This window comes from Aulonocara stuartgranti, assembly GCF_965226115.1.
Source record: "Aulonocara stuartgranti genome assembly, chromosome: 1".
NCBI classification, from domain to species: Eukaryota; Metazoa; Chordata; class Actinopteri; order Cichliformes; family Cichlidae; genus Aulonocara; species Aulonocara stuartgranti.
Genome location: NC_138939.1, coordinates 29032546 through 29044277, shown reverse-complemented (window position 1 = coordinate 29044277; position 11732 = coordinate 29032546). Strand labels below are relative to the sequence as shown.

The following is an 11732-nucleotide window of genomic DNA, read 5'->3' as shown; positions in this document are numbered from 1 at the left end:
AATTGTGCTATCTTTGGTTAGATTCAGCTAAAGAAATAGGAAGCAGGCTGCTAGTAACATAAAGATACGATTAAAATTGCTTATTTACTAAGTTGTATGTCGTGTGTAGACACAACACTGGCTCATCTCTTGAGTTAGGGAGTTTTAAATACTTGAATGATTTATAGGCCAGTGTTAAAGAAGAATTTAAATAAAGTCTGGCTCCTTAGAAGGGAAATAAAAAGTGAGGTGTGGCTCAAGACTTTTGCACAGTACCCTATGCTACAGGTGTTTTCGTTTCCAGTATATAATCCCTGGGGCTAATTCAAATCTCAGCCTAACCTGTCAATCTGGCCAAGGGGAGGGGGTAGTGGTGCATTCACATGCTCACAATAAAACAAGTTATTCAACGCACAAATATTTTAGGGTGCACTATGAAGTTGAATAACAGGTAATTAAGCTGACTGATGCCTTTCAACGACTTTCAGTTAATTTTAGATAAAAGTTAACTCACGATGAAGAGACAAAATTAAAGTGGAAAATGCCTTTAATGGTAAGGCATATTAGAATGCATAAAGTCAATTTAAAAAATTGACCAGCACCATAGCACATAAATACATTTGTTTTCGTTCTTTGTTGTTTTGTTTAAATGTAGGAGTAAGTAAGTTTGAAGTCAACAAGAAGTAAAAAATAATGAAAGAAGTGGCGAACAGACTGCCATGAATGAATATCAGAGGACTTCCTCCTCACTTCTCTCCGCCCACCAGAAAACGTCACACGTCGTTAACTCGGGTATTAGCGAAAATCTCAGCTCTCCCATTTATCACCCGGCTCTTCATCTGCGTTTTAGTCGGAATTGCGATATTTCCGACTGCATTTCAAAGCCGCATTGGTATTCAAATTTTAAAGGTAGCGCGTCTTTCCGGACAAACAACCCCCCGGGACAAAGTAAGGCTAAAACAAATATGAAACGTCCTGGAAATGTAACCCCAGCGTATGTAGGAACATTTGCTCTGCTGCTTTGCCTGCATTCAGTTACAGGTAAGTTTCCTTTTGAATAAACGACACGAATCAAAGCGGAATATTGCGTTAACGCAGAACTTAAAAGTTTACTTTGTTGACAGGTCTCTGCCTCTAACACTAGACTCCATTTCTCCTTAAGGGGACTCTGGTGCTGTTTGTTGTATTTTCCATGGCATTTGCTTCCCTTTTCCCCATTATATTGTCAATTCACTGTGAAGTGACCTACTTTGATTGCTTTTTGTTTTTCCTTTTCACATAAATCAACGTAATGCAGGGCGAAAAGAAAACAGCAGATGTACAACAGTAGCCTAAATATCTCAAGTATTTTTACTATTCTTACTTAAGCATTTAGGATTCAGTTTTGTGCACTTTTTTGCCCCCTGAAAGCAGTCAATGTAGACGTATGCCTATGATAATGTGAGCTCATTATTGTCCTGGTAGACTAGGTGATTAAATGTGAGACCGGTCTGTTATTACACGTGATACTCTGTTATTACTAAGCTCTATTCTGAGCAGTGATCATTGTACAAGAAGCGATACTTGCAGTAGTGAACAGTTCTCGTGGTTGTTTTCCCCTTTCTCAGTGGACAGTGTTTCTAGAAATGTCATTATTCTCACAGGCACACTTACAGGTGTCCCTTTAGTTGTCTCTGTGGACATCTACCTGGACTCACAAGGATTTGATGCAGATGGAAAGGAAATTAATGCCATCTGTGCTCCTGTCTGGGGCCATCATGAAGCAGCTGTCCACTCATCTAAATTTAGTTCAACATGCAAATGTGATTTTGTTCTCATGGTGGTTGTGTACATTCAGAGTCCCACCTGTCTGTCAGGTGTGGTGCATATCCTGTCCCACCCCTGAGCTGCTGTATTGTCATGCTGTGTACCTAGTCTGTTATTCAAAGATCCGCATGCTTCTGGAAAACTCAGCTAATCCTGGACATAAACACATTCTGCTGTCAGAGGTTGGCTCATAAAGACAGTGGCTACATCATAGGACCAGCTGTTTTCCAGCTCACACAGCCTTAGACACTTTCCAGCATTTATTCGGGATACACTTTTTGAGAATTTAACCACATAAAACTTTATATTGAGTCACATTTCCACTGTATTTTGGGCTATTTATTTATGTGTTTATTCTTCTGATCCGTTTTCATGGCGAATAGTTTCGTAAACATAGATTGTGCTGTATTCAAGAATAATTCATGTAGGGTTTTGGCCTCACTGCCAAACAAAATGCCAGTAAATTGCAGTTTGTTGTACCTGGAGCTGCTCACAGTTTGAATGGTGACTGCTGCTGTTGAGTCAATAGACTGGAAAAAGAAAACAAAGATAATGAGGTAAAGGTTTTGTAACTTTGAGAGATCTCGTATGACTCATAAGCTTTTGTCCTGCCGCTCCCACTGAGGTCTGAGCCATCATTTCACACAATCCAGGCATGATGTGTGACTCAGTGCCTCCCAGCAAAAACTGCAGGAGCACTGATCAGGGCAGAAACTCCAGCAACACCAGGGAAAGATCTCTGTGTTACTCTTTAGATACACCTGATGGCTGTACCCAACCATTTACCATACATTATCTGCAATAGAACTGAACTTTGGGAAATGCAGTGCTATATTGAGTTGGTAGTGCTGAGCGATACCATCTGTTAGACCTGGGGCATCAAACATAATGCCCGGGAACTAGAATTATCTGCCAAAGACACCAATTTGGCCCACTCTGCAGGTTTGAATAATGTAAAGGAGGGCATATATTTTGGAGGTTTGGAGCTTCTCCTGCTGATTAAGACATCTCCCGGGCCATTCATACTACAACAAGTAATTAATTAATAGATAAACAATTAAATGACAAGTTTTTTTGTTTTGTTGTTTGTTGTTGTTTTTTCACTATCTACTATAGAAATGTGTGCTTTTTGCAGTGGATGCATGCATGTGCAGCTGCGGTGTGAATAGTAAATACTAATAATCGTTGCACTGCCTTTCCTTTATCTCTTTCACTCAGCTGACTACTGTAAGGTAAATCACTGCTACAATGGAGCAACATGCGTGACTGGAGTAGGAGAGGAACCCTTCATCTGCATCTGTGCCGATGGCTTTGGTGGAGACAGCTGTAACCTGACAGAGACAGGTAGAGCTGAAAAGGAAAATTCTGGTGGGAAAGCACCGAAGCACGTACCGAAATTAACACCTTTCTTTTTCCATCTTCAGGACTTTGCAGTCCCAACCCCTGCAAGAACGATGGGTCCTGCGAGGTCATCGCTCCGACCAGACGAGGAGATGTTTTCAATGAGTACATCTGCAAGTGCCAGCCCGGCTTTAAGGGAGTGCACTGCCAGATCAGTAAGTTACTTCTGGCTATGAGTCAAAAGCCTGAACTGAACCCTTTTTGCATCTATAAGACTACTTGCTGTACTCCAGAGGACATTTAACTCCTTATTCAATGAATTTTAAAACAATTTCTGGCCACTTAATGTTGACATAAAAGATTTATCGTTTAGGAATGGGTTGCATTCTAATTTCTTTCAAAGTAGTATTTTTTAGAGAACAGCTTACCCAAAAATGTGAAAAACACAGTAGCAAGCTCCACTTGCAGCAGATTTCTCTAGAAGTTTTAACACAAGGAGTTTTTTCTTCCGGTCACAACTTCGGCAATGAAAGGGATGTGTAGTCCGCTCAGCAGCTTCATGAAAGGAGCCCATTCAGTGGCTTCTGTGGTTATTCTCTTTGGCTAATTAGTAAAAGACCACTCCAAGTCTCTTAGCATGCAGATGCTTCTCACACAGGGTCAACATTGCATCTATTTTATCCCAGTCAAATGAATAGTGAATTCAGTCATATCCTCATAGCAGAATCCAATACAAGTTTGCTTGTAAAATTAGCATTAAAACATGAGGATTATTAGTGGAGCAAATGCATGAGAAAATAACAAAAAGGGAGCCAAACTTAGGATGGGTTTTGTTTGTTTGTGTGTGTGTGTGTGTGTGTGTGTGTGTGTGTGTGTGTGTGTGTGTGTGTGAATATTATTCCTAGACACCTCTGAGCAGTGGCTGACATCCTGAACTGTGAGTTTGGTAGCAAAAATGATGAAAAAGATTTAATGTATAAACCTTCTGATTCAAAATCTTGCATAACTTTGTGAAGAGGCTTTTTTTCCCCTCTTTTCCTCTTTTTGTGGAGGAACAGCTCACCCTCCCAAAGCCCATGCTCTGACCACCAATTGTAGTGTTGGTGCAGTCTGGTCGTCTACTCCCATATTTTCTAATTTTGAACCAGGCAGACAATATACGCCGCACTATATAATATGTCCAGTAAATGCACGGAAATAACACTCCACAAAAAACAAGTGATGTGATAGTAGGTAAAGAGCCTTTGAGAAGTCACTGAGGTGAAGCCAGAGCGTGTGAAAATGAATTCCACTTGACAAAAATAAAATGTTCAGTACAAGCCAGATCTTCAGGCTTCAGATTTAAGTAGCAAAAAAAAGCAAAGGCTATTTCACAGTCTGCCTCTTGGTAAGATCATTTGTTTCTCAGTGTTATTAGCTGTGCTGTGCCCGTGCTGTTGTGACCAATCCTCTTAGCATTAACTGGAACAGGAATTAAACAGACCCATGTGGCATTACGTCAGCCCTGCATTCATTCTGAAGTTTCTTGGCGTTACTAAAACAGGTGAAATAAGGCATGTGTGTTGCTTAGGTGTCAGTTACACAGCTTTCATCAAGTCTGAACTTAATAACGTAACAACGTTTTTGGACTTTACCTTTTAAAAAAAAATCGTATTAGATTTTATCACTGTCACTATAAAAGTTTGCACGTAAACTCCTCCTACACAGTTAGAGTTAAGCAAACAAAATTGACACATAGGTACATTAGGACCCTAAAGTTTCTTATCTATATACAATATTATGCCATCACATTGCCTAGCAACCACCTACCATCTGGCTAAAATGACGCATTTGTAGCATTTATGCACCTATAACACCTTATAAAAGCACTGTATCATTGCAATTTTACAACAGTTAATTTATATTCAGATTATAAACTATATATTATGTTGTATCATCATATGTCATATCCCTGTATTAGCCAGTGCGCATACTATTTCTCACACAGAGATGAAAAAGCAGAAGACAGTGTATTCTGCTGTGTAGATCATATAATTCATTGATGCGGCTGAGATTTTCTGCTTGTGGATTTTTCATGGAGCAGGGAGTGGGGCTGACCTCCTCTGGCTGCGGGTTTGGGAAAACATCATAAACATGGTACACACTGGTTTTCAATACAAACCAAACACAAAGACTTAACATAACCTACTATTATTACAAAGCAATCTATATACTGGTCATTTAGTAAAACAGCACCTTTTGTCTTCTTAGCTGCTTACTTTCAGTCACATTTTGCCTTTTAAAAACTGAAGGAATATTGTTTGGTGTGCAATCTCACTGCTTGGTTTAAAAATGAATAGGTTCTTTTTCAAACAGTAGAGAAGAAAAATGTGTAATCATCCCAACTGTCTGTAGTCTTCATGTTGTATGAGTGTGCCACCTTGTGGAGATTACCAAGCATTACCTAGACAGTGGACCTTCAATCAAAACTGGACCTTCAATCAAAGGAGAAACATTAATGATACTTAATGACAAATTTCACTATTATTTGAAATACCTTCTTTTTTTTTCTTTTTTTTTAAAGAGCTCAGTTTGTGTATACTGCTGTTGAGCAGATGTTCTAGCTTGTTGCCAGAATAGTTGGTGTGTAAGTGTGTCAGGTGACACGACAAGGATATAACTTCAAAGTTTCCGCTGTTCCCACCTGTTCACTTTTCCTTCTTCAATGACGCCATGCCTCAGGGCCACTTCTGTCAACGCAATAAGATTGAAGAGTAATTATTTGTCACCAGCTGAATGCTGGAGACACAGTGAAATTATTATGGTCATTCACCTGCTTCAGTCCTCCACCAGTTTTCCCTCAGATGTTTGTGCTTGTTTGACAAGTGTGAACCGCATCTGAAGCACTCTTTGTTTGTTTTTGTTTTTGTTGTTGTTGTTTTATTTATTTGTTTTGTAATTTCTGAATTTGATTTTCAGATGTAAATGATTGTGAAAAACAGCCTTGTAAGAATGGAGGGCAATGCCGAGATCTGGATGGAGACTACTCCTGCCAGTGCCCCTCACCGTATGTTGGAAAGCAGTGCCAGCTACGTATGTGCACCACCATTAGACACACACATTTCAAACAGCCTGACAGCCTGTTGTTACTCGCTTTGCCTCAACATTTTTTAAAGAACTTAAAAACTGATGAGATATCCTTGTAAGCGTGGCTCACTCAAGCATGAGAAAAAGATCTAAAGCGTGGCAAGAGTAACAAAAAATCCCTCCATCTCATACCCCAGGGTGTGTTTCTCTGCTGGGGATGGAGGGAGGAGCAATCGTGGAGTCCCAGATTTCTGCTTCCTCTGTGCACTATGGCATTCTGGGTCTTCAGCGCTGGGGCCCAGAGTTGGCTCGACTGAACAACCAAGGCATCGTCAACGCCTGGACGTCAGCCACACACGACAAGAACCCCTGGATCGAGGTGAGAGAAGTGAATGCTTTTGACGAGACTGAGCAGTGCATGACCTGTCCAGATGCTCACTGACCCATGGCGTTTTGGTTACAACAGATTAATATGCAGAAGATTATGCGTCTGACGGGCATCATCACTCAGGGTGCCAGTCGCCTGGGCACAGCTGAGTACATCAAAGCCTTCAAGGTGGCAAGCAGCCTTGATGGAAACTCCTACATCACTTACAAAGTGGATGGCCAGCAGAGGGATAAGGTAGACACAACTTTGTACTACATATGTTATTTTCTATTGTGTTTAAAGTGGACCTGTTAAGCTTTTTCTCATTTTCTAACACATAGATACTCTTACAGTGGTGGATGTCGATATTAAGGTGTTAAACAATCTAGAACAATGAGATGAGGTGTAGAAGTAATCCCAATGAGCCAGACTTTTTTTTTCAACTCATGCCTCTCCCTGATGTTTATTTAGAGCTGTGTTCCTGAGATGACAGATGATATCTGCTCTCACTGACAAGCTCCACCCACCTCTTGTTTGAACCCTCTGTTTGTAAGAGGCAGCCAATCAAAAAAAGCTGAAGGGTAGGCAGCCCAGACCGCCCTGTTGCACCAAAGTCCAGTGCAGGACAAATAAGGATTATTCTCTTTGTCTTCAAACTTCACAACTATATACTACCCTTGGGGGACCTGGGTATCTAGGGTAGCTAAGCATTTGACCTTGACCTTCAAAATCAACAAGATCATAGTTGATCTTGAAAAGAATTTAAAGAAACCATATTGAGTAATCTATCATATGAAAGGGCATAGAGAGAGCTATAAAACACACCGTGACGCCATTACAGGCTGACATCATCATGTTGTAATAAAAACATCATAAAACAGTTTTAGTATAGCCCTTGCCCTTTGGTGGGAGTTAGTTGTGCTCTCTGAGTGTTCTTGTTGACTTTGTTTATTCAGTTTGCTCACCTGTGTTTGTTTGCTGCAGGTTTTTGTGGGCAACATAGATAACGACCGCACAAAGACAAACCTTTTTGACGTTCCTATCGTGGCCCAGTACATCCGCATCATCCCCGTGGTTTGTCGCAGGGCCTGCACGCTGCGCATGGAGCTGCTGGGCTGTGAACTTCACGGTAAACACAATAAACTTCCAGCACAGCCGTAACACTTACAGCAAGGTCAGCGAGCAAAAGCAGTTAGATAAAAAAGATAGGACAATAATGAAAAAGGACAGGTGGTGTACGCTAAGTCGAAGTCAGGTCACAGCCTCTGTGAACCCTTAACCTAAACTGCATAACTCCTCGCAGCATCGTTAGTGTGTCTTGTGCTACTGTGTTGATGTCTTCTTACTGTGGTCTTGCTGACAGGTGAAATGACAGACTTTTGAAATTTAATTGCACCACATCTAGCCTAGTTTGACCACATAGAAGTTATCCACTATAGCTCTGTGGGTACAGTCCTTATTATGAAACAACAAAAGAAGCCATTTCAAGCACTCAAGAATAAAAACACTGCCGGCTGTGTTTTTGTCCATCTTCAGCTTTTGTCTTATTTGATCTTAATGCTAAAAGGTTTAAAGAAAAACAGCTCTGTGTGCTATGTTGCATGCTTTCTTCTGCATTGTGTGGCTCTTCTGTTTTTTTCCTTTCACTCGGTCACTGGTGGGTATTTGTGATTGTAATCAGTCACTCGCTTTGTGAATGTTCGTCATTCTTAAAATGTTGGGTGAAGTTGATTCTTCTTTTCTGTCGGGTGATTTCAATTTTTCCCCTCTTTTCTCTTTCTGTTGCTTTGGCTTCCCCCTCCCTCCGTCTGTCCGTCTGCCTTTTGATTCACAGTTTATTCAAACACGGCAGGTTGCTCAGAGCCTCTTGGTATGAAGTCTCGGTTCATCTCAGACGGGCAGCTTTCAGCCTCCAGCTCTTACCGCACGTGGGGCATTGATACTTTCACGTGGCACCCTCAGTTTGCCCGGCTGGATAAGGTGGGGAAGACTAATGCATGGTCTCCTGCTTACAACAACCGCTCAGAGTGGATCCAGGTGAGGGAAACCGCAGCAGTCACCTTTTTTAAAAATCTTGTTTTCTTTGAAGTTACTAGTTGGTAATGCCATTTTTTTCCTGCTCCTTCCCCGGAGAGATTTCGCAGGTCTTTCCTCCCCACTGCTGTCAGACTCCATAATAAAGACTTTAACTGATCAAGCACACACATCCATACATATGCAATAATACTAAGTGCAATAATCCTTTCTGTCATCGTTGTATTTTTACTCAGTTGTATATAGTATTTGTATTTGTATTCTATTTTTATCTTATTGTATATTTATTTTATTTTATTCTACTGTATATAGTATTTTATTTTATTCTATTCTGTACAGTTGTGTACTGTATTTATTCTTATTGTATTCTAATTTTTGCCTCATAACTTTTGCACTGTCCACTTCCTGCTGTGACAAAACAAATTTCCCACGTGTGGGACTAATAAAGGTTATCTTATCTTATCTTAGGTTGATCTAGAGAAGACAAAGCGCCTCACGGGCATCATCACACAGGGTGCAAAGGACTTTGGAGTAGTGCAGTTTGTATCAGTGTTTAAAGTTGCTTACAGCAATGATGGGGAGTCCTGGAGTACAGTGAAGGAGAACACCGGAAATGATAAGGTCAGACGTATGTGAATACCTGAAATGCCATTTCCTCTTTTTTTTTTCCATATATGTCAAAGCTACGTTAAAAATAAGGTAAGATATACTTTATTATCTCAAAAGTTGAGAAATTGCTGTGTTGCAGCATCCAAAACATTAAACAAAACGTAATAAAATACAATATGACAAAACAATATTTTGATTCAGTAAGGTAGAAAAACAGGAGCAGTATTAAAAAACCTACACAAAATCATAGAAAATTCCACTTCACCTCCACTTCAGAAAAAAATTGTAATCTAACAAACAAAACACACACTCACACACCCACGCATGCACAAAAACAGTCACTGACACGTGTAAATGGGAGTAAGGTGTGTTCAAAACAATGTGTTTTCATTTAACAGTAACCTTAACATGTTTTTGCAGCTCTTCCAGGGAAACACTGACAACAACACCCATAAGAAGAATGTTTTTGAGCCTCCGGTCTATGCTCGATACGTCCGAGTCATCCCCTGGGAATGGCACGAGCGCATCACTCTGCGCATGGAGCTGTTGGGCTGCGATGATTAGAAACTAGTCAATAACCATTTATCAGCACTCCATCCTCATCCTCAGATGCTCCGTCTGCTCGCACCACAGCGGAGGACGGATCGCAAACAGAATCATTTGCTTTGTTTTTTACTCCATGGGAATCATATTTGCTGAATAGCTTGGACTTTAACACTTGTAGCACTTTGACTGTAGCAACCCCCCCCCCCCCTAATGTTTACATTGCTAAAAGTTTGTTTGATGCTGCAACATTGAACTGCTCACAGATCCCTCACAGATTGATAATTTGTCCTTTAGGAGCTTTTTTTTGCACAGATCTTCTCTTAGTCTGTCTAAGAATGCAAGCCCTGAGATTTTCCCGGTGTAATACAGAGTGTATTTATGGCATTTTCAACCACACAGGACAGGAACGCTTGTCCAGAGCAGGAAAATGATAACTTTCACATTTTGACTCCACGGATGAGTAGGGTTTTCTGTTTGTTTGTTTTTGGGGGGGGGGTTAAACACATTTTGACACCTTTTTGCTTTGTTCCTAAATTTAATTTCATGACCAACTAATTCTTTTTACAAAAAATGTGAAATATGTAGAAAACAGCAACGTTTTGCATTGCTTTTTTAATTCACTGTTGGTTAACATTATTAAATGTTTTAAAAAAAAAAAACTCTTTCTACACTTTGTGTATCTTTTCAGCTGAGACACAAAAATCCATTTTTGAGCTGTTAGAGTGCCCATGTTAGAGTAGATGCTCACAGCTGATTTAAGCATGAGCTGACTTGTTAGCAGAGTCATGTACACAGGGTACAAAATGAAGGCGTAGATAAAGAAGACAAAAGTGAGCATTCTTTTGTACAACTCAGCATTTAAAAGGAGATAAAACTTAAAAGAAGGTGCAGTTTTTGAGCAGCCTGGCGTTGGCTGCGTTCCTCTTTGTTTCGCAAAAAACAAACTGTTCTAACCACACAAAACATGATGTGAGTCTTCATGCTCAGCCTGGTGATGGTGAAATTGAAGCTAAGGAATTCAGGAAATCATTTCTTAAACACTGATATACAAAAACTCATCCTTTAACTTACTATTATGTTTACAATTTTATGTCCTTTTTATAAGGTTTCAATGTGATTCCACTTTTATAGCAGTTTTATTTTACTCTCACATCCAATGGGAATCTCTACCAAACAGTGGAAACGTGGACGTCAAATTTGAGTGAGTGACACGCAGTATAAAAGTACAGGAATCACTCTTAAACTGTTTTCTAACATCCAAATTAGGTCAAACAGCCTGTTTATGTAATAAATGAATACATGATACAGCAATAAGAAAGAGACGTGGCAAAAATGGCATCCATGGGAGAGTTCAAAGAGAAAACCACTGCTGACTCTAGAGAACACAATGGCTCGTCTTACATGTGCCAAAAACATCTTGATGACTTTGGGGAAACTATTCTGTGAACTGACAAGACCAAAGCTGAACGTTTAGGAAGTTTTGAGTCTGTTACATCTGCGTAAAACTAACAGCATTTCATAAAAAGAACTTCATAGCAACAGTGAAACATGGTGGTGGTAGTGTGATGGTCTGCGGATGTTTTGGTGCTTTCCTGAAGTGCTAGCACACTTGGATATTCCAAAACACACCAGCAAGTTCATCTCTGAATGGTTCAAAAAATAAAAAATTGAAAGTGGCATAATTAAAATCTGGACTTTGATCTGATACTTAACACACCACTCATGCTTGAAAACCCTCCAGTATGTCTGAATAAAACAATTCTGTAATAAAGAGTGTGCCAAACTCCTCCACAGCAAGAGAGACTCGTTGCCAGTTATCGCAAACGCTTGAATGCAGTTCTTGCAGAAGACTTCAGCTTGCTCTTTACACCAGTAATTACACCTTGTTAGCCCATAAGCTCACAATCCTGGCATGTTTGGCCTCTGGCAACATCTTTCATCTCTGTAAAATAAAAGCAGTGGAGGTCAAAGCATCTCTAACACA

The 11732-nt window shown here is 40.1% G+C and overlaps 1 protein-coding gene across 2 annotated transcripts; it reads left to right on the top strand.

Moving 5' to 3' along the window:
• The first annotated feature begins 745 nt into the window (after window positions 1-745).
• Window positions 746-10398, top strand: LOC309710898 (lactadherin-like). 2 transcript variants are annotated; one of them, XM_082540753.1, is made up of 10 exons: window positions 746-1020; window positions 3004-3129; window positions 3210-3341; window positions 6085-6198; window positions 6390-6571; window positions 6659-6814; window positions 7544-7688; window positions 8412-8596; window positions 9062-9214; window positions 9623-10398. In XM_082540753.1, the coding sequence occupies exons 1-10, from the start codon at window positions 945-947 to the stop codon at window positions 9764-9766; spliced, it is 1413 nt and encodes a 470-aa protein (XP_082396879.1). In that variant the 5' UTR covers window positions 746-944; the 3' UTR covers window positions 9767-10398. The 2 variants fall into 2 exon arrangements, with proteins under 2 accessions (XP_082396879.1, XP_082396878.1); XM_082540752.1 differs by having other exon boundaries at window positions 8394-8596.
• The last annotated feature ends 1334 nt before the right edge of the window (window positions 10399-11732 follow it).

What these genes read in the sequence shown, in the direction of transcription:
- LOC309710898 (XM_082540752.1), top strand. Translation starts at nt 945, where the DNA reads ATGAAACGTCCTGGAAATGTAACCCCAGCGTATGTAGGAACATTTGCT. An exon ending in CTGTAACCTGACAGAGACAG is followed by an intron (nt 3,130 to 3,209) that starts GTAGAGCTGAAA and finishes TTCCATCTTCAG; the next exon opens with GACTTTGCAGTCCCAACCCC. An exon ending in AGAACACCGGAAATGATAAG is followed by an intron (nt 9,215 to 9,622) that starts GTCAGACGTATG and finishes ATGTTTTTGCAG; the next exon opens with CTCTTCCAGGGAAACACTGA.